The sequence below is a fragment of the Ochotona curzoniae genome, unplaced genomic scaffold, assembly GCF_017591425.1.
Source record: "Ochotona curzoniae isolate NIBS_2020 unplaced genomic scaffold, NIBS_Ocur_1.0 contig_64, whole genome shotgun sequence".
Classification (NCBI taxonomy): domain Eukaryota; kingdom Metazoa; phylum Chordata; class Mammalia; order Lagomorpha; family Ochotonidae; genus Ochotona; species Ochotona curzoniae.
This window is the reverse complement of record NW_024466502.1, coordinates 12,760,569-12,788,391: the sequence shown is the minus strand read 5'-3', so window position 1 is coordinate 12,788,391 and position 27,823 is coordinate 12,760,569. Positions and strand designations below refer to the sequence as shown.

Below are 27,823 nucleotides of genomic sequence, written 5' to 3'. Positions count from 1 at the left end.
TATGATGTGTGATGACCACAACACAGAGGCAAAGACAGTACTTACATACCGGGCGGTACAAGTCTACAGCTAAGCATAAGTCAAATTTCACAGGCCCAAAAGATATGTGCTTTGTGCTGGTCTTTTGTGTAAAAGATTTAGGACAGCCCATCTCTATCCTAAATGGTTTGGAATTTAGAAAAATCTGATTTCTGTCTGCCATTTTCAGAATATTTCTCTTTACTGTAATATAAATGACTTTTCTGATGAATACACGGCTCCATGAGTGCTCTCACTGTTGGATGGAATCCTGTTTTCAGTATCTTCCTACGGGCTTTCTCAATCACACCAGACTGGGGTGAGAAAAAAAGATATTTTCTGTTCTGTCTTGAGTCCCAAACCTCTAGGGTGCTTCAGACCCAGAGAGTATTTTTCAGCATAACTGTGCAAGAACAACATCCCAAATGACAAACCCTAAAACAGTAGGGACACCTAAGTGTAAAGTGAAATGTTTTGCTGTGCCTATTTTCTTTCTTGTTTTTCAGATTTTTTTTAATTGGGAAAGCAGATTTACAGAAACAAGGAGAGAGAATACTCTTTAACTTGCTGATTCACTCCCTAAATGGCCCCATTGTCCAGAGCTAAGCTGATCCGAAGCCAGGAGCATCTTCTGGGTCTCCACGTGGATACAGGGTCTCAAGGCTTTGGGCCATCCTCTGCTGCTTTCCCAGGCCACAGGCAGGGAGCTGGATGGGAAGTGGAGCAGCTGGAACACAAGCTGGCACCTATCCAGGATGCTGGTGCTTGCAGGTAGAGAATTAGCCAGTTGATCCATCTCACAACCACCACCCACCCCCAATTGCACTTTCTTAATTAGCAAACAAGTACTAGAAATAAGTAACTATTATCAGCACAACTTCAGGTAGCTATGAGCTTAATAGATTCCCTGTTATTATTTCAATAATGAGATGGCATGGGGATTTTCTAAATGTCATCAAACCACTTATATAAAGGTTGCAAATTTGAAGTAACAGCAAAGAATCAAAATGATTCAGCCAAGACTAGAAGCTTAGAACATCCATTTTTCTTACATTTGCTAAATTGGGCTATTCCATAAAACCCTGGCAGTTTCTTGAGTGAATAGTAATTTCCAGATTAGAGCTTTTCAAGAAGGTCAGGGCCAGGTCACTGCCATGATCCTGTCCGTTCTAATAGGAAATCCAGGGAAAGTAAAATGAGTCTGCTTCTTTGGGCTGGTGTTGGGCCCAGAGGGTTAACCACTGTGTGCAATACAGGTATCCCATACAGCATTGCTGCCTCCAGGCCTGGCTCCTTGGCTCCTTGGCTCCTTGGCTCCTGATGCAGGTTCTTGCCAATGTACCGAGGAAGGCAACAGACGTGCTTGGGCCCTTGCCCCCCATGTGGGAGACCAGCAGGAAGCTCCTGGCTGCTGGATTCAGCCTGACACAGATGGACTGTTGAGGCCATCTGAGGTGTGAGCCATTGGGTAGAAGGGATTCTCTCTCTAACCTTGTTTTTCAAAATAACTGATTGACTCTTTAAGAAACATGCTTTTCACACCACAAAGAACTCCACAAGTTTTTATTGTGTATGAGAACAGAATGGAAGACAGGTCAGTTTTTAAGCACATGAATTCCAAGGACTGATTCCTTTTTATCTTGGGCTACCCCTGAGATTCCCGTTGACCGAGCACTGGAAAGATTGCATATCTAATAACCTCCTTTAGAATCAGCACTCAGTTCATATTCTAGATCAAGGCTCCTCTCAGATGTCTGCATCTACACAGGCAGAATGGTGTGTAAGAACTGATGGAGGCCAAAGCTAGTCACCATGGAGGACAGGGTTGGTCTCCCAAACAGCAAAGAATGAAATGAGGGGAGACTGCACATGCCCAAAGTCAGGAATGACTTGAAAGGAAGCAGACACACAAAACCACAATTCACTTCTAGAGCATGAGACCAGCAATAGGCTGTGAAGGAATAAAGCAAAGCAAGACAAAGATGTTGGGGGCACAGTAACAATTCCACCAGCAGAACAGGGGTTCACCCATGCTGTGTGGTTAGTGTGTCCATGAAGATCCCCAGGACTGTCCAGCCCAAGCCGGTCACTTGCTTCAGCAAGTCCCACATCCTCTTTCCTGTCAGTCCTTGGGGTATTTAGATGGAGAGCAAGCAAGTCACTGTCAGGACGTTCCAGCAATCTGACACTTGCAGCCCTACTCAGCATCCTACTCCTTGAGCGGGTTGTAAAACCACTCCCTAAAGTCATTTGCATGTTTGAGCATCTTTAGAAGTAAATAGCTCCACAACTGAGACAGTCACCATGTAAAGTTATACTCTGTTTCACAGAGACGACATGGTTTCGTCTCTGTTCTTTTCACTGTCAAATTCAACAGTTCAATGTCTGATGGTGTCATCTGTCAAGGAAATATAGAATGCTTGCTACACTTACTTGCCTCAAACTTAATACCTTAGGCAATGAAAGACAATCAGAACAGTAGATTCAAACATGAAGATTTTTAAAAAATGTTACTGATTTCTTAAAACAGACCACCCAACCTGGGCCTCAACAGCATGACAAGATCTTTGTTTCCCATATAATATTCCACTCAAGGATCAGTGGTGTTCCAGAAAAAGCTCCATCTGTTTTTGGCAAGGTCAAGTTCATACAGTGGGAGCATCCAGTCAAGAATCCCCACACCTGAGGCCAGTGGGGATGGCTGACACTCCATAGAGTTTTTCATCCAATTCCGAATCCTTTGAGAAATGCAACAAAACTGAATATTCTCTATGAACCTTCAGATTGTAGCACTTCCTATTTTTTTTTATCTGTCAGCTTTTCCTACACAATGCAGGCATGTGTGTCTCCCTAGGGAGCAGTGCTGAGAATACCATACCACAGGAAGAAAATTACGTCCCATGGTAATCGCCTTGAAGTGGTGATTGAATTCCATGGGAATGTGTGATAAAGAGCTAGGATGTGGAGTTGAGTTCTGGGTTGTGTACTGACCCGAGGCCACAGTGCAGTGCTGGGTGCATGATGCAGGCAAAGTCTATTTTGGGCCAATGGACAAACTGGATTCAACAGAACCCTGCTGTCATGCCCAAGACTTCTCAAGAAATTCTCTCAAAGAAAGCACATTACAAGTCATTTCTCCACCAAGTGCTGTAGAACTCCCCGCCCCCAAAAAAATACTGCACTGCTGACAGGCACAGACTGAGATGGAAGAAGTAAGACCAAACAGTGCCACAAACTTAAAATAAATGGAAAACTAATGTCTTAGTGCACAGAGTGCTAAGAACCATTGTCAGAAGACACCAAATTGAGTGTAGGCTCCAACATAGAGACTAAGAGCTGACGCAAGTGCTGTGACATCAGTGGACCCCTCAGCCCCAGGGAGACTGTATGCACACATATCTGGCTACATCCCCCCAGAATCTGTATTCCACCTGACACTAAGCAAATTCCAATGCTCCACTTTAGACTGGATGTGTTTTCAAAGGAACATGAGCTGCCATCAAGAGGTACATTCACACTCCTTGTTTGATCACTAAAGAAGGATGCGTAGCTTGAATCTTGATGCAAGCTCACACAGAGGGCTGAAGAGAGCTTGGTGCTGTAAGAGCGGGTCACTTCCCTCTGGAGTAAAGCTGGATGGGTTCACTGTCTCCCAGACCCGCCTACTAACTCTTACCTCGCAAAACATGGTTTTCTGTACTGTGAATGTTCCCCAACTTGACCAAGCAAATTGGACTCATCCAAGAGGTTAAAACCAAGCTAACTTCATTTCTTTAAGCAGATTGTTTTCCAAAGCTTACAAATAACCTTCAGCCTATGAAATATTCACACTGTTTTCCCCCCTCCAGATGTATTATTTAGTGCATAGCCTTTTAAATATTAATCATCTTTTTTTCTTAAAGATATGGTATATATTATTTACATCCTGTTATATTTTCATGCAGATGAAACAGGCCACCGGAATCACTCTGAAGTGCTAAGCAAATGGGGCCTGTGGCCAGGGGAGAGCAAGTGGCCAGCAAAGAGAATCCTGGTCTAAGAATGGCTGAGGGAAGACAGCAGGTGGTCCAGGGTCACTACATGGGGGACTGAGACAAAATAAACAATCCAGGCCGGAGGGGAAGGAGACTCAGCCACAGGTGTATGTCCTGCAGCAGAAAGCCAAAGCATATCTATGTGGGTGGATGAGGCAGGTGTCGGTGCAGTGCTTCCTTGGCACCTGGGACAGCTGCATCACGTGTCTGAGCACATGGTTTGCACCCCTGCTCTGCTTGTGATGCAGCTTCCTGCTGCGGTGAATGCTGGGAGGAGGGGAGGATGGCTTAACTTCATGGGTCCCCACCTGGGAGGAGACCCAGACCGAGCTCCCAGAGGTCTGGCTTTCCGCTCTCAGGGCTGTGGCCTGAGGAGCAAAACCGGCTGATGGAGAATCTTTCGTTGCCTTTAAAATAAAATGAGAAATTTAATTCATAGTAGAAAAATGTAATAACAGAGTTCAAAAACGCCTCCGAATCATAATTCAACAGGTCCCTTTCCTAGGATACCACAAGAAGGGAAGGTACTAGAAATAGAACATCTTTTTAAGGACTGTAATGACTCCTTAAGATAAGATTCATTCCATTTTTTTGGTTAAATTCTTGGGTTGCCCCAAGCCAAGACTGCCTCGGAGGTCTTGGAGGCAGTTCCACCAGGCCTGTGTAAATGACACGTGGAATGACGTGGGCATGGCGGGACCCTGGCATGCTAATTAGAGAACATGAAGGGTAGCCCAAGGTCCCCCTCTTGCTCTGGGACTCAGCAGGCCATGGGAAAAGACCAATTTGCCACGCCATTTGTCATCCTTATGCTCCAAAGGGAAGCCCAGAAGACCCTGAACTGGCAGATAATCGATCATTTGCGAAATCTTAGCTTCTCGTAGCATCAGCAATGCTTTTCATATATGCATTCACTCACCAACTATTTCCTAAGTCCCTGGTACACTCTGAGCGATGTTTACTCAATCTCAGGTACTTAGGCCCTGCGAGTTGGGAGAGACACAGCCGCTGCTCAGTGGCCCAGCCAGGGCTCATGGCTTCTGCCAGGTTGAAAGCGTCCCAAACCTGGAGGTGGCAGTGCGGGAGGACATGATGTGCTTTTGTTGTTTAGAATCCCCCTGGAGAGCAGTCACTAACTGTGCTGCTTCCCAGTCCTCCCCTCGGCAGCATTCAGCGATCCTCAAAGCGCAAACGTCAGCCAGCCCTTCGTTGTGCAGAACGATGAGCCTGTTTTCCAGAAAGGGAAATTCCAGACCAGCTGAATCCGTGCTTCCATCACCCCTTGCTTACAGACTGTAACATTTACCCTCGGTGTTTACTCACACCAAACCGTGCAGCCACAAGCCCTTAAACACACAAGTCTAGCACAAAGCCTGACTAATGGAAGGCTCGTAGTAAGCATTTAATGAAGGCACACGGCAAGAAAAGCCTTCTTTCTTATTTAACCACTGTATTGGAACTTTCCCTGACTGTATTACATGTTCCTGTCTCATTAAACCAATTTCACTGGATGTTACTCAATTTTTGCTTGCTAAGTCACTGATTCAAAATACATTGCCCAAGCCTCTGTGCTATAGACTATTAAACTCAAAATTTAGTCCTGCCCCTCAGTTTGAAAAAAAGTCTGGGACCAAGAGCTCCCAAGTATTTATAATTAGTTATATGTTAGTATCACTGAATTCACATACTACTGTAGGATGTTTATACAAAAACAGAAACTTAAGTTTGGGATAAAAACAAAAGCAAAGACTCCTTGTTATTGCTACTTTGTAATGTGGCAGATGTATCCAGAGCCAGAGAAATATCATGCCTGCTGTTTTAGTATTGCTCACTTGTGCTTGCGCCGTTTGCCAAAGTTTCTTTCTCAAAGTCATTTTAAGTCACTATTCCATTGAATTAGTTCACACTAGACAGGCTAATCCGTACGTGCATTTATCTAGCACATGTGTTGTTTCAACACCACAGCAGCTAACAGAGATGCGAGATCCTGCTACAGTCCCTTCCCACTGTGAAAGTCTGATTTGTCTTATTGGATAATTGGGAAATGGCCATCCCCTTATGGACCCAAGGCAATATCAAACATTATGTAAAATATTAGGAAAATTCCATTCCTTTTGTATTTTGACATTTCAAAATTAGAGATTCTAATATTTTTATCCTGTATCACATGGATTCCCATGCACACGCCCAGAGATGCAGCACCAGTCTAACACCCACGTTTTGAAGGCTTGAACAGTAAGAAATGACACCAGTAAGCCTCGCGCTTCAGGGTAACAATTCCCAAGTCTGCACTTGCATTTGAATCTCATCTCCCCCAATTACTAGGTGTGCCTCTCTAAGCCCTTATCTCCCAGTTGCGCAAAGGACATAATGATAGTCTCTCGGCACAGAGCTGTGTCTTCGCTCAGTGCAAGCACACAGGGAACTCCTATTCCTCTGAGTCAGTTACTACCGTACGCTGAATCCAGCAAGACTCTTCAAGGCCACGTGTTCTGACACCAAAGCCTTTCTTCTTTCCCAATTTTTCATTTTTAGAACTTTCCAACAACACTGAAATGGTTGGAAAAGAAAAAAAGAGTGAAACTAAAAATCATGTAGATGCAGTAGCAGTTTACTTTGGTTATTTTCAAGTGAGTAAAATCACCATGACAATTGTTCCTGTGTATCTCATCCAAGTGATGGCAATGCCCTGTTGATACAGGACTATAACCACACTTGAGAAAGGCAAAAGTAATTCAATAACACCACCTACTTCCTAATCTGGAATCAGAATCTCCCAACGAGCTCAAAACCAGATTTCACAGTTGTGCCCCAGTTCCAAACCTGGGATCCAGTAAGCGCCTGCCACAGCGCTAGGATGGCGTGACTTCGGAGCTTCTTTCCTTCTAAAACAGTCATCCTCCCTTTAAAAAAAAATGCATTTACTCCTTTTCCCTTTTTTAAAGAGTCAAAGTCAGCAGCTATCCTCTAGCATGCTACCTATGTTACTGGGTATCCTGATGACCTCTTCGTGAATGTTCTAGAATGTGTAACCCCATCGCTAGAATTACCTAAAATTACACAGGAAGCTAAGCAAGAAATTTGATGACGAGATTTAGGTTAAATATTTAGGGAAAGGTTAATTATATTTTGTAAACTGATAAATAAAGGATATATGCATTTATTTGGTATTAAGTTATATGATAAATGTGCACATTACATAATTTTCAAATCAAGGCAAACACACCTATTTCCTATCTTCTCCAGTACTTGTCATTTCTTTGTGGTGAAAATATTCCAAATCCTTTCTCCTAGCTTTAAAAACCATGTGCAGCGTCTTTAAGTAAAGATGTCAGATGAGAGAGTTTGGGGGGAAGAGGAGAGTGAGCGAGCGCTTGGGTGAGCCCTCTTTCTGTTCCTTGTCTGTACTAATCACTGTGTTGTTAGCTGCCATTTCACCCATCAGCTTCCTTTCTCTTTTGTCTAATTTCCCAGTTTTTGTGAGGGTGGGTGTGAGAAGGGTACCATTGGCTTCCACAGCGGGTGTCTGTCGAGTATTGGAAACAATCAGACATCAGAATGAAGTCCAGATAAGTCCCAGAGAAGGCCCATGTTTTCCTGCGAACCTCAATGATATATTTGGGGATCAGATTTCTGTACCATGACAGAAGTTGCTAAACTTTCAGAATCTATGAATAGCATAGATGACACAATGTTCATACTCAGGTACGATTGATAATGCTAATACTATAGAATTACCAATATAATATTGACAACAGCAAATACTATTTGTAAAATAAGTATGGATGAAAGTTAATTCTTAAGCTGGCAGATTTAGGAAGCAAAAAAAGGAAACTTTTTGAAATTGTGTATGTGATAGCAGTCTTTGCTCCCAGAAAACTTGTGCTATTAATGAATCAGGACTTACTGTTAGTGTCAGCGGCATACTTGTACTAAGTACTTGTTCACATACAGCTTAGTTCTCCCACCTGTGTGCACTTAAATTTCCAGAGGAGGAAAAAGTTAGGTCTGGAGCTAGAGCAAAGCAGTTGCATCTGCTATTCACAAATCAAAAATTAAAGTGAGAAGGCATTGCTAAATGGCATGAGAATTCATAGTAATTTTAAAAAATCCTTGATATCAAAAAATAAACCAATCATTCAGACCTACTTGAGAACCAAAGGCATGATCTTACCCGGTGCTAACAGTGTCCATCTGTTGAGCTGGCTGCCGCACCACCGCAGTCTGGAGGTAACGTGGCCAAGGCCTCCGTGCAGAACATTAAAGCACCATTTACATTTCCCACTGCTCTTCTGCGGTCATCCCCTTCAACTGCATGACAAAAATGCACAGTTACTGAAATGCCAGAGGGAACATGTTCTGGTTACAAAACACCGTGGGGAGCAACCAGAGAGGACCCACACATCCATCATAAGGAGGGCCCCTCACTTACCAGGCCAAAGCCCCCCAACCCCCTATCATCCCTTTAGAGATGAAGAACATGCATTATCATGACTCCAACTGGTCGGCGATGTGACTGCTGTCCCTAATCTTGGGACAGACTGAGACAATGAGACCCATTATTTCAATCAACATTCACTGGGGAACTAATATGTGCTGACACCTGCATGGTGACCCCTCCTGGCTTCCCCAGGACTTTGCTACTTCAGCATCACAAATCCGGGACACTTGAACACTTTGAGTCACCGGTACACTTGAGTGCTGGATCTTTCAACCCGCACGAAGCACTCAGGATGAAAACAAGACCCAGCCTTACCCCTGCCATCTAGAAACACACTGCCCGCGACCCTTGGAAAGGTGAAGCTCACACAGATCGGTTCTTATAATTAAGAGAAGCACACTGTGCAAGGCAGGAGGGTGGCTATGGAGCTCCAGAGGGGAGAGACCACACCTGGCAGAAGACAACCCTTGACTGTGACTTCAAAGACAAAGCAAACAGCACAGCACTCTCCGTTCAGTTTTGCAAATATTAACGCAGGTGATACCTGCGGGACATTATACTGTTGTATGCTTTCTCTGAATCACAGAATGTGTGCATTTGGCTTAGATTCCCACAGCATGACGGTAGGACTTGAGAATGAAGTAAGCTTCCTCATTGTGCTTTCCTATGGGACAGCAGGAGCCTGCCAGTACCACAGGTCTAATGATGGTGAGCGTGTTCAGAACTATTTATAAATATGGAATGCACATTTCTCTCGCTGGAGTTTGAGCTGAAAAGAGTGCAAATGACTGGCCTGTGGCTGTCAGCCTGATTCGGAGGCTGCGGACATGATACATGACAAACTAAAGATGAGTGAGCAGGCACTGGACCCAGTAGTTAGGATGCCAGGGACAGTGCCCACCTCCCACTTCTGAGTGCCTGCGTTCAGCTGCTGGACCCTGCCAATGCAGACCTGGGAGGCAGGCGTGATGGCCCAAGTGACTGGGTGCTGGGCACCCACGTCGGGAACTGGGTGGTGACTTCTGTCCTGCACTTTCCTATGGCCATGTGGCACCTGGAGGAATAGGACATTCTCCTCTCTCACTCGCTGTCTTGGCCACTACATTTTTTAATTAATATGAGGGATTTTTTCCATGTTTTATTTAGAAAAAAATGAAATTCACTGTAAACTGTATTTTTTTATCACAGGTATTTTAACTAGATATGTAATGATCAAAAATCTGCTTCCTTTGCACTCTGACTGTATGAATATTTGTAGTTTACCTTTGTTTGTTATATTGAGCCAGTATAGATCCTTAGGTCCTAACCACCTCAATATGGATCTCCTAGCAACATGGCCTTCCACACTGCCACAGTATAACCTCGTGCTCAGGAAATGAACACTGACATTATCCTATCAGTGTCCAATAGAGGGAGAGTAGACAAACTGCCCACTGTCTCAACAATACCTTTGCAGAAACCATTTCCTTGGTTTGGCATCCAACTCAGAGCCACATGCTGCATTTGGGTATTGCATCTCCTGATCTTCACCAGGGAGTCTCCTCAGTCTCTCCTTTCATGACTGCCACTTGTAGAATGGCCCCGAGTTGGATTTTGTCTGATGTGCCATCAGGACCAGAGGTGGGCTGTGAGTTTCCAGCTGCCTGAGCACTATATCTATCAAGAGGCCCACAAGACTACTTTGTGCATGACTTACCTGAAGAAGGGGGAAGTGTGGCAAGTTCCTGCCTGTAACATGCCCACATCCCGGGGCAGTTAGTAGTGATCCTAGGAGCTGCTCAGACAGCCTAGTCCCTGCCAGTGCTTTGAGCTGTTGTCTTAGTTTCCTAGGAATGCTGTGATAAAAGACTACATACATGCTAGCTAACATATATGCCAAAATAAGGCATCATCTCATTCGTCAGGGGACCGGAGTGTGAGCTCACACTGCCAGCAGGACGGGTTCCTCCCAAGGGCTGTGAGGGAGGGGTCTGGTCCAGACCTTCTCCTGAGCTTGTGGAGGACCGTCTTCTTCCTGGGTCTCTTCTCGTCAGCTTTCTTCTGTGTTCGTCTCTGGGTCCTGATTGCCCCTTTTGCAAGGATGCCAGCTGAATTGTTAGGGCACACTCACTGAGCTCACTTTCGCAGCCTTACTTCTGGCAAGAACCAATCTCAAAATAAGGCTACACTTTCTAAAAGATTTATTTATATTTATTGGAAAGTCAGATACACAGGAGGAGAGACAGAGAGAAATCTCTTCCATCCAATGATTCACACCCCACACTGCCTCCAAGGCCAGAGATGAGCCAATCCAAAGCCAGGAGCCAGGAGTCTCTTCCAGGTCTCCCACATGGGTGCAGGGTCCCAAGGCTTTGGGTCATCCTAGACTGCTTTCCTATGCCACAAGCAGAGAGTCTTTTGGGAAGTGGAGCCACCAGGATTAGAATCGATGTCCATATGGGATCCTGGGGTGTTCAAGGTGAGGACTTTAGCCACTAGGCCACCACACCATGCCCAAGGTTACATTTTTAACTACATGGAATTTGGATTTTCATATATGGATTTGGAGAGACACCATTGAACCCCAGAACACATGCATCAAATCTACCCACAGGCTCCTCATTGTTCGCATTGGGAAACAAAATGGGAAATTGGGCTGTGACTGCATGAGCCACGTGGTGCTAGAATCTTCTCGCTACCCTTTTCGCCAAATACAGAGTCATTGGCAGGCCTGAAAAGACAGAAGGTGCTGGGACTCATCTCCACTGGGCTCAGTAGAGGACTCTTCCCCCTACTCAGGATGATCTTTCCTCTTTGATGCCAGAGGATGCTCAGTGGATTTGGTTTCCCGCCCAGGTGCCTGCTATGGAAGTCTGTGCAGAATCCTAGAGCACATACTTCAGGATTACAGAAGCTGAGTCAGTAGAAACATTCAAATCTTGCAGGCAGTCCTGGGGAAAGTGCATTGTTTTGTTGCATCGATCTGATACCCAGACAGATGAATTTAGAGTACATGCATAGGATATTAGCAGCAGGGACTCTCCGCAGAAGTAGGACCCAAAGCCAAGTGAGATGCTCTCAACATGTTTAATTCAAAGCATGGCAGGTGAGAAAAAGATGGAAAACATAGAGCCAATTACCAGGAGACTGCTCCTGAGGTCAAAGGAAGACTAAGAGAGGGGAGCCGTGGGAATGGAGATGCAGACCCTGCCACACAGCATGCCTTTCAAGGGGAGTAGGGGACCCCGCATTCCTCACATCACAGCTTTTGCAAACATCAGTTGTACCACACCCCTGGGACGATGCTCACTCAATTTCCTTGCTTTTTTGATCAGGTCACAGACATAAAAGAGAAATTGAAGCTCTCTAAAAAAGTCTGGTCGGCGTTAGCCTACGCTATCTGCAAAGACGAGGGTGTCACCGTGGGCACATCCAATGAAGAGGAATGTTGGAATGGGCACAGCAAAGCCAGGTGAGGGGGATTGCAGGCCCGGCTGTGCCTCAGCATGGCCAGCCTTGGAAGGCTGTGCTGGCACAATGCTGCAGATCGGTTTATGCAAAAAGCAACAGAGGGTGGAGGGATACGTCGCCCCTTAGCAACAGCTGTTGAGAGTGACAGGTTTGATGGGCTCCTGGGAGCACTTCTTCTCAAGGTGCCATTAAGCGTGGAATCCTTGCTCTAAATGTCTTGCCACTGGAAGAGGATGGAGGCACAGACACAGATGCCAGGTTACAGACACCCTGAGATCACAGAGAGCCCTTTTATGTTCACGTAATGACTTAAAGATAGCAGAACTATTTTTAGCCATAGTTAAATTTGCAGAGCTGTATTTCTTTAATCCTAAGTTAAACAGAAAATGACAAATCACCATTGGAGAAAAAAAAAAGCTACCAAGTTCCTTGGAGAGGTGGAAAAGAATAGCTGCAGGTCAACCAGGAAAGCCCCCATGCCTCAGGAAGTCCCAAGGAACCTCCTGATGAAGAGAGGGCTCGCTGACCAATGCTGCAGTCATCTAAAATGGACTTTCTTGAATCAGTTGATTCAGCTCCAAAACAGACTTGGCTCAAGTTTCACAGGGTGGAGAAGTTGATCAGGGGAACTGTCTGGGAGCTGGCAAGTAGGGTAGAATATGAGGAGAAGAATCTGCTGGAGTCTTCATCCGGCAGGCTGCAGATGGGTGAAGCAGCTGGCCAACTGAACTCAAGGAATCTTAGGGGATTGACTAGCAGGTGGGGAAGCTCAGAGGGGAGTCTTTTCTGGGGTCTTTCTGGGGTGGTTTCAAGCATAAGAAGCCAGAAGGTACTGGAAGGTGCAGTTCAGAAGAAACTGCTGCAGGTAAGCAGGAAATGTAAGTGGGTCCATGGTGCATGATATTTCTTGCTGCTGACTCGCATTTCTATCCACTGATATTAATATCAGTAACCAAACCAGGAAAATCTCCCACAAGGCAAAAGCTACGAAAAGAGCCATTAGCCAGTTTAACATGTCCAAAATACAATATCAAAATTTTAAATCCTAAGTGTACAGAAGGACATTCCCATTATTAAGAAGCTACTGAAAACTACCTCATATGGCATCTTTAAGTGTGTAGGAATAATTGTGAAATGATGAAAACGAAGGTTTATTCTTATCACCTATGTGAAATAGAAGAACCAGAACCTTTATTTTAAAAACCTATCAACAAGTGTCAATGGATACAGAAAAGAAACAAGCATGACCTCTGATATTGGCCCACTGTGGAGTTTAAAGCTCAGCGTGCACATGGAAGTCTCATACCCCAGCCTTTCTTCCTCTGTTTTATCCATCAGATAAACACAGTTTTGGCTCCATCCACTCCTGCAGTCCTTTTGTCTTAGCATTTCCCAAACTTATCTTCCATCACCCGGCTGTTCTCACTACTTTCTGCATCCATCTCCAAACCGCTGTACTGAAATTCCGTGATTCAGAAACATTACTACTTCAAATTTCTACAAGTCAAAAATAGAAAATGGCTATGCCTGTTTACTGTGGTGATTATCTTAATTTTCCAAAAAGCTTCTATTAAACTAATAGTGCCTGTTGAAACAGATGGTGACTTGCAATGGCAAGTTTCATCTGTCGTGTTGCAACCATGCTCAAGGCTGCGTGAAGAGTGACTGGGCTGGGATATGAACGCACTGTCGACCTCTTGCCACTCTCAGCTGCACTTCTGAAAGTTCCCATTGCCTTTTTGACTAAACAGGCTAAAAATGGGAAGCACAGATGTGCATTGTGACCCTATCAGTATTTCAACCTTCATCCTGACAATAAGACAGAGGGTCAAGAGGACATCTTCCTTGCATCCCCTTGACCTTGCCAACTTCCTGAGACAGGGTGAAGATCCAGGCACTGATGTCCATGCAGGCTGTCATTTCTAAGGTTTGCTTTGCAAACTTGGAGGGTGCAGACTACCCTGTTGGAAATATTGCTTGAAGTGCCAATTCTGATTCAGCAGGTGTTGCAGAATGAACTGTGCGCCTTCTCAATGGGTGAGGGGTATCCTAACTCCTAATGTGAAGGTCATGTGAGGTTCATACTTCAAGAGGCATTTACTCTGTGTGGGTGGAGTCCCCTGAACGGGATCTGTGCCTCTTGAAGAACAGACAGGAGAGACAGAGCTGGTGATGACAGTAGGTCTTCAGGGGGAGCTGAAGAGGAGTCTATGCATCCAACATGCTTCCAAGTAATGAGTTATTCCTAGTCCAGGGAACACCCTTGGAGAAGCAAGACTCTAAGGTATGATTGCCATGTTGAGCCTCTCAAAATACCAAACAACAAAAAGAACACACCTCACAGACACACACACACAGTGACTCCTTGTTTAAAGCCAAACTTGCAGCAGTCCTGTATTTTTTCTGGGAACCCTCCATTCAGCCTCTATTTAAGATGTTCCTTTTCAGTCTACACACAGACCACAGGGAACAAGTTAAGTTGTTGACTGTGCTTTCACAGATGCCTTCGCCATTTCCTTTCATGGGCTTTGCTCATATCATCAACAAGAACAATTCAGGCAGAGAGAGTATCCCATTTGGTTGAAAGAGCATGCAATAAGAACAACCAGCACGCAGACAAGGTAGCAGTCCTAAGCCTCCTCATGCAGCAAGAAAGGCAACACAGCTTTAAATGCAACACAGCTTTCATCACGTAGGAAATCAACTACACAAACTTCCAGTTTCACTGCAATGAATGATAAAGCTCAACACTTTGAACACTGCGTGTGTTTTGTATCCAATCAATGTATTCATCAGTTCTGGATGCTATGATAAAAATACAAAAGATGCCATGGTTAAAACAGCATAAATATATTCCTCACAATTCCACAGGTTGGGAAGTTCACAATTAGGGTGCAGGCAGCACTACACCTTCTTTTTAACTTTTAGACAGCTGCATCCTGTCATAGTAGAGAGACAGGATATTCTGGTCTCTCCTTCTAAGGGCATGAATCCTATCACAGAATTCCACCCTCATGACCTCCTCCAACCTTAACTACTTCCAGATGCCATCACACTGCAGACAAAGGCTTCTGCACAGATTTGGGAGACATTCAGTACTGAGCAACCACATCCTATTTTCCAGCAGAGTGAAGAAGGGTGTTCTCACCAAAGTCCATGCTTGTCTGTCACCTGACAGAAGCAGCCTGGTGGACCAGAAAGAGAGTGGGGTGTAAAATATGGCTCTCCTGCCTCCATTTCCCCCTTTACCTAAGCAGCAGGCAGGTAAGACATGTAGCAACTCCAACTCAAACAGGAACTGAAACAAAGGCAAATCGATAACAATCCAGAAGGTCAAAGGGAAGAAAATGGAAAAGTCACGGCAGGCTACAAATGGAGGCCTCCTAAAATTCCCAGAGTGAACCCTGAGGCCCCGGAAGACACCTGCTCCATCAGTCATCCTCTGAAGAACGCTGTAGGCAGCTGCTGGCCGGAGCAGGTGAAGAATGATGAGATGCACAGCAGGAAAGTTGGGCTTCAGAGGAAGCGCAGCTTTTGCCCGGCTGACATCTACAGGTTAGAACTGGCTAGAACTCTGTCATGCAGCAAAAGAAGACAAAGCAGGTGTCTGCAAGGGCTGTTATCTTTCCGCTCATGTAGACTGGTGCTGGCTTCCTGCCGGCTCTGTTGAATGACAATGTCCATCACTTGTTTTAGGATGATTTCCCTTCCTAAGGACCTTGTCTCTAATGCAGATGACAGTCAATGGCTGGGTTCCAGTGGTACACAGGCCATCTGATAGGACATCGATCATTTCAGCTGTTGTGGCTCGGGTCAGTCATTTCCAGACCCCTCTCCACCCTCAAAGACTGGCAAACAACTTTCAGATTTTGCTCCTGGTGAGCAAGGCTCTAGCTGTCACCCTCCCTCCTTTGACAATGCCCTCTGGGAAAAGGAGAGCAAGGAGCTGTGTGATTAATAAGACCTACTGGAGACATGGCTTCTGCCAGGAGCCTCTGCTGTTTCTCAAGGCGCCCGAGCCTCACAGAAATATTCTGTCCCCAAGGAGATCCTTCCCGAGGCCGGAAGGTAAACACAGTAAATTGCAAGCAGCAGGAAAAATGGAGAAATAGATCAGCTGTTCTTAGCAGCCTCCATGTGGATCGAGGAGCAAGTCAAGAGCGGATCAGTCTGAGCAAATAGCAGAGGGAGAAATGAGGTTCTGCAATGAGAACTGTGTCAAAGAGGGCTTCTCAGCAGCCCTGGCAGAACACCACTGCTTTAGTCTGACTGCCAAACGTGTCCCATGGCACTCTAGCCATAAAACAGGCAACCAGGAAAACAGCCTTGGAAGGTGGCGCTTGGAAGAACTGACTGGCACATTTGGGGATGGCTGGCTGCATGGTCATCCTGACTGTCCTGGGGCAGACAAAGCACACAAAGTACTTGCCAGGGATAAATCGCGGCAGCAATAGATTCCAGCAGGAGGAAGCAAACACACTGCTGCTCCACAACTCACCCGCCCCGGCCCGTGGCTCACAGGCCCTCGCCTATCCGCTCAGCCACGGGCCGCCTCTAATTCCAAGGAGAGAAGGTGGGCATAGGAAGCGCCTGCCAGTGTGCTCGGGGCCGAGGCAGGGAACTGATCCTCTGCTCACGGCTATCATCAGCGAGGCATGCGTTGTGCAAAGGAGTTCCCAAACTGTTTCCTGCCTCACACTCCCTTCTCAGCACCAGGAGTCAGGCTTTCGGCTCCAAATTTAGCTACTGTCAGCCAGGCTAAGAACAAGCTTGGCATTTGGGACAGCTATACTAACAACCTAATTTTCCTAAAAACTGCACAATGAAGAGGGCTAGAAAGTAGCTAAGTGACCTGCCATGGTCAACACAGGCCCCAAGAAGATTTTAGGTGTCCCAGGGCACACCCCTGTGTCCCATCTCCAAGTGTGCACCCAGGCCACAGACAGCCCTGCTTAATGGACCATACAGTCACAGTATGTTTGTAGCAACAATATTTTTTCAACCAGGCAAAAAAAATGAAAAAGGAAAAGGTAATCTACATTTCAAACTCACAAAGAGCTACAGAAAACTCAGATTTGTAAAGGGTGTTAAAGGCCATTTGCTGACAATTCACCATTGCACCGGTCTGTCATTTCACAGTGAGTAGTTCAGTGCAAGGTGAAAGATTTATACGATCTGAAGAGAAACCAGAGTGCATCAAGTCTATTAACGTTGATGTGCAAATATCACCCCACCCCAGCACATTTTCATCTTCCTAAATTGAAGCTGGGTGCCCATTAACACTAATCCCCTACTCCTTGCCCTGGTGTCAGGTCCTGGAAAGCACCTTCCTGTCTCCTGTGAATGTGAGCACTGCACAGATGGCCTGTAAACGGACTCACAACACGTTTATCCTTGTGCGACAAACTCACTTCACTCAGCACAGTGCTCCCAGAACTCTCCCCTGCTCTAGCATGTGTCAGAATTTCCCTCCTTGGTAATGCTGAATCATTTTCCTTGGTGTGTGCACGCCATATTTTGTGTATCCTTTCAATCACCTGTTGGCTATTTTGAATAGTGCTGCTATGAACAAAAGTGTGTAAATAACTGCTTATGTCTGCTCTAAAGATTTATCCATTTGGAAGACCAAGCGACAAAGATAGAGACAGAGCGAGAAATGGGTCTTGCCTGCCCTCACTCCCCCACATGTCTGCAAGAGCCAGGCTGGTCCAGGTCAAAGCCAGGAACCAGGAACTGCAGCCACATCTGCATCACAGGTGGCAGGGGTTCCAGCGCTTGGGCCATCTGCTGGTAACTCTCCCAGGCACATTAGGAGGGAGCTGGATTGGAAGTCTAGTCGGTGGGCAGTGTTCACAAGGGATTCTAGCGGTGACTTCTCTGGCTCTGTGGAGCCATAATGCCAATTCCAAATTCATGCTTTTATTATCTGCATATAGTCTCAGAAGTGGAAACACTCCATCAACTGTGGTTCCATTTTTAGTTTCCTGAGGAGTGCCACGCTATTCTCGGTGGCTGTTGCACCACTAAGAGCGCTTGTGGTTCCAATTTCTCCACATCCTTTTCAACATTTGGGTTTTTTTTTCTTCCAAATAATAGCCCTTCTAAGGCATATGAAGTTTAAAACCAATTAAAAAAAACTTTCAAAACAAATTTTTGACACCATCGTTTCACGGACTCTTACAGGAGACTCCAGGCCAAAGCTGTTTCCAGAATTCAGAAGTGAGAAAATCCCCAGAGTGAATATGTGCTCTATTAGGTGATACCCTAGTGGGACCAGGGGCTAAAATCCAACATAAAACATATTAATATTTCTGCAGCAAATGTATTAAAGTGCCACTAAGTGGGATGAATTAGGACTATAATTAGCCTCATTTTAGAACAGATGAAATTTTGCTAACAAATGGGTGGCAGGAAAACCTGGAGATTTCTGAATTTTGAAACTGTGCCTAAGGAATTCTGGTTCTGTGTTAGCACTGACCACTCGGATTTACAGGGTTCTGACACCTGCTAAAGCTGAACGCAAGTGTAGCCTGGAATTAGAAACAGCTGCGGAGATGTGTCTGCAGCAACAAACTGAACCTGCTTTCAACAGACCCCAGCAGTTGAGCCTTGAGACAGGAACAATCAGAGGACAAATCTGGGACCTTGAAGACAAACCCCAGCTGGCAGAGTCACCCCATGTCCTGCCACGAACATACTGCTCCCACTGGGCATCACCCAGCTGACTTGCCTGGTTAATGTCTCACTCCTCAGACTTCCTCCATCTTTTAACTCCCATTAAACATGAAGAGCTGTGGGTCCCTTCCCTCAATGCTTAAATACGTAGCTCCCTACGGCATCCATGTGATGATGAGAAACAGTGAATCCTGCTAAGTCAACATTGGCTCTTCTGGCAACACAGCCTTTCTGCACGTGTCAGCTGCACTGCAAGGAGTGGTTTTGAATGGTGCTGTGGTCGGCCCACAGAAAACTCCTGGAAGGACCTATCAGGTCTCATACAGAATTAGGGTCTAATAGCGCATACTTAACGTCTTCCTCCAACATTTTAAGGCGGCGGGGCTATCTCTGTGGCCTTAATCAATCAGATTTATTTCATTCAGGCGAACTTCAAGAGTTAGTTTAGCAGATGACAGAAGCAGTCAGTTCTGCCAGCGAGGGACCCAGCACAGAGCTTGCAGTTCCTGTAGGGTGCTTACATTCCTGTGAGATTCTTCTGCCCTAATCAGTTGCACTTTTGGGGTATAACCCAGGAAGCCTACAAAATTTTATGTGAACAAAATATTTCTTGGGGCTGGCAGTGTGACATAGTGGGGTAAAGCCACTGCCTGTGACAACTGGCATCTTGTATGGGCACAAATTTGTGTCCCAGATGCTCCAGTTCCAAATCCAGTTCCCAGCTAATGGCCTGGCAAAAGCAGTGGAAGATGACCCAAGTGCTTCAGCACCTGCCACCCACATAGGAGATCCCAGAAGAAGCCCCTGGCTATCGTGGCCACCTGCGAAGTGAACCAGCAAATGGAAGATTCTCTCTCTCTATTAATTCTGCCTTTCAAATAAGTCCATTTTTTAAATTAAAAAAAATATTCTGCAAAAGCATGTAAGTTTTATTTCCTAGCCCTGCTCTTGCAAAACACAAGGCGACCAAAATCGAGAAGCCACTCTTGGCTCTTAGAAGGGGCAACAACACCTTGTGAAAGCAATGACAAGAAGTGGCACTCTGGTTCCACTCTCCAGTTTGTGTTCACATCTGGGTTCCCCCTGCTGCAGGCAAACACACATCCGGTCTTATAACCTAGACTATCTATGCCTAGACTATCCTATGTTGCCCCAAGATGTGATGGCACAAAACTAGAATGCTGTCATGCCCAAGAGCTGTGCAGGAGCTAAGCAAAAGAAGAGAGGCTGGGTTCAATGATGTATCTGCTTGGCCAGATCTGAGCATTAGGCAAAGACCCACTGAACATGACAGCAATGAGCAGGTGCACTTGTGAGTTCCTGGTGTGGAACCAGACTCTTCACAGTCCATGCCGGTGTTGCAACCGACAGCAACAGGGTTACCTTCAAGATCTACATCTGCATTTTCTTTCAAAATGACCATTTTCTTTCTCAACTATTTCAGACTCAGGTCGCTACACTGTCTCTAAAATCACCCTCAGGATGTACCAAAAAGAGCTTCTGCACATGGGTACACTGTTGGCTTGACTGAGTGTCAGGAAACACAGTGAGGGGCTGGGCTCACTTGGCAGCCTCATAGTTCCTGGATGTTCAGACTCCCAGGGGTAGCATTCCCATGGAAGCCATTGCAGTGAACTCCTGGGAAACAAGGCCCTGCTGGCTGCGCATGCACGAAGCACCAGAGAGAAACAGAGCTTGCCTGGGACTGGGCACAGGTCTAACTGCATGAATCACCTTCCAAACTGTGGAAGAGCAACATGCAAATGTACTATCACCTTCCAGCCTCTCTCAGCTCCTGTGTCAGCAGACAGCGGCTGGGACTCACTAGGATTAATGCCACTGCACTGATAATGGGGCCAGAGTTCATGGAGCCTGGCAGGAAGAATTGCATGTCAACATGAGGGGCCTGCAAAACATGCATGGAAAAAGAATCATGGATTGCATTTTGTACCAAAATAAACATCATTCTAAGTTTTATTTACTTTTTACCTTATTTGAAAGGAGGAGAGACAGAGATCTTCCATGCACTGGTTTCGTCTCCCAAATGCCTGCAATAGCCAGGAACCAAGAGGACAGACAGGAACCAAGAGGACAGACAGGAACCATGAGCTAGATCCTCATCTGGATCTCCCAAATGGGTGGCAGGGACCCTGCTCCTTAATCAACTAGCCATAGCCTCTCTGTCTCTCTGTAACTCTGCCTACCAAATTAAAAAAAAAAAAAAAAACACATTACTTCTTGGCTGCCCATTAGCAGGAACATGGAATTGAGACCTGGAGCTTGGCACTCCCATATGGATGCTAACGGCCCATGCAGCAACATAACCCCTGAGCCACACACTCATGCCAATAAACATAGCTTTCTATTCCACTCTTCCATAAACATTCCGAAGTATTTTCACATATTAGAAACAAACATTCATTTATATGCTACATAAATTACAGAGCAGAAGTGCTGCTTTACCACCAAGATGAAGATATATGAGTCCACCACTCCTTAACATTTCTACTAGGACACTTTTTTCAGGATAGCAAATACTTAAAGCTTCATGGAAAAGACTCTAATACTCTCTGGAAGTTTTATTATTATTTAATGAGCACTGTGAAGTCAGGAAGCGGGTAACAACATGGAGCTAAGGCAGAAGCCTCATTTAATATGAGCAAACCAATTCGTAAACAGATGTGTCACATCTAAGATGTCATGCTTGAATGCAGGATTAAGCAACACAGTTTGTGCACGTGGTTTTCCTCTGGGGAAAGACAGATACAGCCTTTGGTTTGTAGAGCTTAAAAAATAATATGCAAGAAGGGGAAGAATTTTAAGCATAAGGAAAATCCACAAGAACAATATCGAGGGCTCTTCAGAAAGTTCTTAAACTACATATTACAAAAAAATTAGTCAAGAAGTCCAAGTTTTCACATCAAAATAAATCCATTTTTAATTTCATTTTTCAAGAAACTTCTTAGAAGTCCTTCTCTCACAGCCACCCGGCAGGGCTATGCCAGGCCCGAGTCTGAGGCCCCTGGAGGTCACTCTTGCCCTCTGCTCCTTCCTGAGCCTGGTTCTCACAGCAAGACCTCTCCAAGCTGCGTCCCTTGGACTCCTTGGCCTATTGGTTTCCTGTTGGAATCGGCCAACAGCGGGTGGATGTCAGGGCATCCTTCCCTCGGCTCCCTCCCTGATACGTTTGGTTTGGCCACAGCTATGTCATCCGGTGGCTCTCTTTGCTCTTGTGCTCTAACAGCCTCCGTTCTACCTATCCGGATCACCATCTCCTGTTGCCAGCCCCACCGTACTTCACTACTCAGTGCTGATTTGCTTTAACCTTGTCCATGCCTAGAGTCTCTTGAAGAAAACTGTTACCCCTTTGTTAATCTGTTTCTTTCCAAGACACAGACTAACCCAGCATCTTCGTGTAGGAATCAGAAAAAAGGCACCCAGACAAGAACACGACCTTTATTACAATGCTGCCTCTACTTTCACATCTTGAAAGTTTTTAAAGTCAATAATTACCAAGACAGGCAATCAGTGCAGCAGTTAAAATGCTACTCATGGAACAGTAGGTAAAGGTGCCAGCTGCAATGCCAACATCCCACATGCACTCTGGTTCATGTCCTGCCTGCCCCACTTCTGATCCAACTCCCTGCCCAAGGCCTGAGGACAGCAGCGGATGACTCCAGTGTCCCAGCCCGTGTACTTTTGTGGGAAACAGAATTAAGTTCCAAGTTCCTGGCGTTAGCCTAGCCTAGCCTAGCCCTGACAGTTGCAGTCATTTGGAGAGTGAACCCCAAATGTGAGATCTAGCTGTCTCTCCCTCTCTGTAACTCGGGCTTTCAGACAATTTTTTTTAAATGCTGCATTGGATGCTTGGCCTTACCTTCAATTCCAGATTCTTGCTACCGTGTGCCCTGGAAGGCAGCAAATGATGGCTCAGCGCATGGGTCCAAGACACTGACATGGGACACTCAAGCTCATGGTTTTGGCTCAGAACAGCCCTCACCACTATAGGCATTTGGGATTGATGTCTCTTTCTTTTTTCTGTCTTTCAAATAAATAAAAATAATTTTTTAAATTTCTCATGATTAATATGTTTATTTTCAAGTATTTATTATCTCTATTTGGAAAGGGTGACGAAGAGGGATAGTGACAGACAGAGATCTGCCAGCTAATGGTCCAGTCCCACAAATACCCATCACAGCAGGGGCTGGGCCAGGCTAAAGCCAGGAACCCCAGCAGGGTCTCTCCTGCATGGGTAGCAGAAAACCAAGTCTTTAGCCATCAGTTGCCATTTCCTAGGCACATCAGCAGGGAGCTGGATCAGAAGTGCAGTAGCCAAAACTCAAACCAGCACTCTGAAATGTGTTACTGGGTTGCAGGTAGTGGCTTAACCTGCTGAGCCCCCATCATCTGCTCCTTAAAGAAAAAAAAAAAAAATGGAAGGAAAAAAAAGGCACTGTTTCTGATTAATGGTGTGTTGCAGGTACATAGTTTGCAGAGTTGGGTTGGATTTTGGCACCAACTTACTGCCTCAGATCTCTCGGCTGACTTACAGTCATGAAATTCCCCCCCAACAGAACCTACAAACGTCTGGGCAAATCCCAGAGTGTTGGAAAACACATTCGTGGAAAATGTGGATTGGCCTAGATGTTTAAGGATGTTTGGGACCTGATTGGGAAACTGCATCTCAGACTAGGAAAACAAGTTGAACAGGCAAGTTCACGGACACAGGAATGGACTCCAGAAGACAAGAATCCCTTGACGAGAGTGTTGCACCATCACAAAGTAGAACTCGCAGGAGACAGGCTCTGCTGGCTGGCTGTAAAGGGTGACACGTGCTTTGCAATCCATCAGGCCACATGGGCCAGTGTTTAGGGAACTCTGGAGCTAGGTTTGACTGGAACCATGGCTTGTCCTCTACTAGTTCTGTGACCATCCATTCACTTCTCACTGAGCCTGTTTTCTACTTCATACCATGGGGATAAAATAGTACCCATCTCCCACAATTGCTGGCAGACTAAATTTAAAAATGCATGGAAGTGCATATCACAACAATTCCCATTTTGTAAGTATGACAAAAGCAGTGTTATGAAGATTCATTGGAAAGTGGGTTCAGGACTCACTAGAAAGGAAAAGAGGAGAAAGAAGTAAATTTGGAAGAAAAGAAACAGAAATGAGAATCTTTCTAAAAAAAAAAAAAAAAAAGTAGACTAAATACTAGGAGACTGACAGGCCATGAGAGCTAGGAATATACAGGGTTCCGAGCAAGTTTCTGGAATCTTCAACCTCTACTCACATAGAAATAAATGTAGGCAGCCCAGGCAGATGATATTGAAGGACTGACAATTTTGACATTTGGTACACATACTTGGCCAAATGTCAGTAAACCTATCAAAATGAATCCAGTATGTTGTGAAAGAATGAAAACCCAAACAGATATCTCAAATATTCCAGCAAGTATTGGTTACACATAAAACTTACCAGAGCTGTTTTTTAATATCCAGAAGTTTCCTATGACTAAAATACGAGGTGGGAACCAGTATAACCATTATGGAAGACAGTATTATAGATGCCTCATAAATCAGGAAACAGATGTATTATATGACCCAACTAGGAATTTACTCAAATGAAATAAGCATATGAAAGTTATCTGCACCCCCAATGTTTACTGCAACTCAGCTCACAAAAGCTAAGAGATGGGATCAGCCCAGATGTCCACCAACAGATCACGGGATAAGGAAAATGTAGAAATGTACCCTGCTGGGCTGCAGTTTGGCCACCAAAAGAACAAAGTCCTGTATTTTACAATAAAAATGAAATTCACTGAAAACCATTATGCTTAGTGAATGTCAGTCCCCAAAAAACAAATATGTTTTCTCTGATTTGTGGCAGTTAACACAGATTTTTTTTGTTTGTTTGAAAAGATGTATAGTAATGAAATAGACATCTTGTGATATGATTGTTTTTACCCCTTGTTTAAATCTCTATGGAACCATAGCCTCCCTGTTTTTTGATTATTGAAAATCATGGTTAGTTTTGAGTTAGGCCTGTAGTTACAGAGTGGATTGAATTCATACCTTTGCAAAATTTAAGCCAAAAAAAAAAAAAGGAACAAGGAGGCTTGAGGCAGGAAGAGGGAAGAGGAAGTCTGATTATCTTCTTGTAACTGTAGCCATAAAACACATGGATTCTGTTCTCTTTATACTGTAACATTGTATAGAAAAATAACAAAAGAGAATCTGAGTTGGGGAGCCTGTGTTAGAGTACTCTCATTTCTAAGTCCAGGTCTTGGTACCACATTTCACAGGAGAACTAGGAAGTTATAAGCCCTTTTGCTTAAGCCAAGTAACATTAGGAATGTAGAAATAAAGAGTAATTCAGTTTAACTAGTGATTTCTTTAAATTCCTAATTTAACATTTGTCTTTAAACAAGCCTATAGAAGAATTCAGTGCCGTTTAAAGAACCATTCTGAAGCCATTTCAGCCATATTCCCTCTGCCTGTTTTCTCCCTGTTTGCACCATCTGGCCTCTTCTCCAGGTTCTTCTAGGTGCTCTGGATCCTCATCCAAGATAACATGACAGAACCTGGGTCTGAGATCCCTACTGTACCATCTGAGCGGTTCTCTCCCTCTGCTTTGCAGGTACTTGCCTGAGATCATGAACGATGGGCTGACCAACCAGATCAATAATCCCGAAGTAGAAGTGGACATCACACGGCCAGACACTTTCATCAGACAGCAGATCATGGCTCTCCGTGTGATGACCAACAAACTGAAGAACGCATACAATGGCAATGACGTCAACTTCCAGGACACAAGTAAGAACTGCTCTCATGGCCCAGTAACTTCCAGAGTGTAATACGGTGACAGAATATGATATACCTCTATTTTTACCATTGCTTTTCTTCACAGTGTGCCCTTGGATTTTGCCTCATTATTTCCTCATCTGTAACACTTTCCAGATTTTAAAGAAAGCTCTGAGCTACAAAAGTGACACTGCCACTAAAATCAGAACTAAAATCAGAACTGGTCTTAAGGAATAGCTTCAGTGTTACAAACACCATGTTTTTGCTTTCTCCTTTCGCCATCAGTATTCACACCTGCCTCCAAATCCTGTTACCTTCCTCCTAACACCAAAAAAAAAAAAAAACCCTCTACAAATTGCTTAGACATACCCAGTTTCCCTGCCTTAATTACTTGTGAAATTGGGTCTTCCCCAAATTACAGTTTCCACCTCAGAATGGTTTAGCAATGACAGTGCAGAAGCAATCTATATTCAGCAGAGACCACACTTAAAGTTTTGAACTTGGACCTCATCCTGGACTGGCACCATATGGTTCATCCTCTGTCGCAATGCTGGGCAGCAGCAGTGAGCACAACGCCAGTCAGCCCCATGGTCATGTATAACACTGCACCGTGTGTCCTGCCGAGCCAGCGTGTTTGGTAGGTTAGGGATCAGCAGTCCATTCTCAACTCGGGATATTTTCAACTTTTGGTGGGTTTATAAGCGCACAGCTCCCTTGTAAGTTGGAGAGCATCTTTTTGAGTCTCTGACTTTTTCTCTATAAAACTGAAAGCATGCCTGCCCAGGGGAATGCTGGAGAGGCTCGTTTGAGGTGACACAGCAAGGATCTAAGACAGTATCTGTGAGGAATGAGTGGGTCAACTACACAAGTCTCCTCTCTGTCCAGAATTTTTCATACATAAACCACAGCTAGTCACGTGTGAAATACTGAAATAATAAAAAAAATGCAGTATTACACATGACTGTTTTACAAATGATCACAAGATCCAAAGTGAAAGACTATAAAATGAATACTACCATGAAGATAACTATATCTGGATTTTGTCTATATGGTTTCAGGATATATAATTGCAACGGCAAGTTTGGGTTACTGCTTCTTGCCTTTGGGGTGATTTTTTTAAGTGTACACCCTTAAAAAGAGAGTTTGCTGGGAAAAAATTATGGAACGTTGAGGTGAAGTTGCCTTTGATTCTGTCGCTTCATCATCGAAGCAAAGGATGATTCTTGAGTGTTTAAATTAATGAAAGTTCCAGATATCAAGTCATCTATATTGTCAATTAACTGCAGAAAAATTTCAGTGCTTCATTCCATTTTAGAGAACTCAGAAGTGAATTTCTAAACCAGCCCAGTGAACCGCACTCTTTGAATCCTGCCATTGTCTGTTCTCTAAGACAGGCCTCTCCTTTCCTCCTAGAAGGATTGTCACACAGGCTTCATTGCTTTCCTCCCACTCCTTACTTAGCCTCACTCCTCTCATTCCACCTGCTCTGTCTTCAAGAATACCGTGCTTCACCATCTGGGGCATGGACTGCAGGGGTGGATAACGGAAGACACCGGCGATTCAATTGCTGTTGCTCATTGCTCTACTTTCTTCCCTGAGCTACAGAAGTTAGACACGTATCAGTCTGCGACACGGAGGGGATGGCCAAGCGACAGAGATCATGCCCCCACTCCTTTCAAAGGAAAGTAAAACCCAACAACACTAAGAGTGTCCCGTGGCTGTAACGCGAGCTCCCAACGCGGCCCTCAGGACACAGCCTGGCACACACACCATGCTCACGTCGCACAGCCCTCAGCGTGTTGACTGCTTTTGACCTTTCTTAAGGTGCCCATCCACTTCTTAAAGTCTACATTTATGATTCCTTAACAGAAATAGATGGAGCCATTCTTTTTTTGCCAGTCAGAATCCCCTGATGTTATTTGCTTCCCACAGTTTTAATATTCTATATTGCTTTAATAATATCTTTGTAAAGGTTATATTACTTTTTGTCAAGATACCAATGTTCAGAACAACCCCCTTAGCAATTTTGCTATCTTTGAATTTAATTAATGGGCATTTTCCCCCTTGTGAAGATTGCTAAAGATAACTCGGAAAAAAAATGTCAAGAGCCTAAGTATACAGTATGTTCATAGTCATACATTGAAGCTGCAAAAGTTAATCTCAAAAAAGTGACTGCTAGAAGCTAGGAGAATAGGACTGGAGACCGAGAATGGATAATGGTAACAAAATGTACTTAGCTATGAAGAGTAATGTCTAGTGTTCTGTAGCAACAACCTATTCGACATTTATGAAGAACTAAAGGAATTTGGAGGTTCTAAACACAGAGAAAGAGTAGCAGACTGAAATGCTAGCCATCCTGATTGGATCATTATACAGCTTATTCATGTACTGAACTATGATAA

General features: G+C 44.7%; 1 protein-coding gene across 2 annotated transcripts in view; it reads left to right on the top strand.

Moving 5' to 3' along the window:
• Positions 1 to 27,823, top strand: part of GPC6 (glypican 6) — a 996,155-nt gene that overhangs the window by 966,703 nt on the left and 1,629 nt on the right. For both annotated transcript variants that reach the window (XM_040991023.1, XM_040991022.1), the window contains 2 exons: positions 11,808 to 11,944; positions 25,258 to 25,433. In XM_040991023.1, coding sequence (XP_040846957.1) covers positions 11,808 to 11,944; positions 25,258 to 25,433 — 313 coding nt within the window. The remainder of the gene's footprint in view (positions 1 to 11,807; positions 11,945 to 25,257; positions 25,434 to 27,823) is intronic.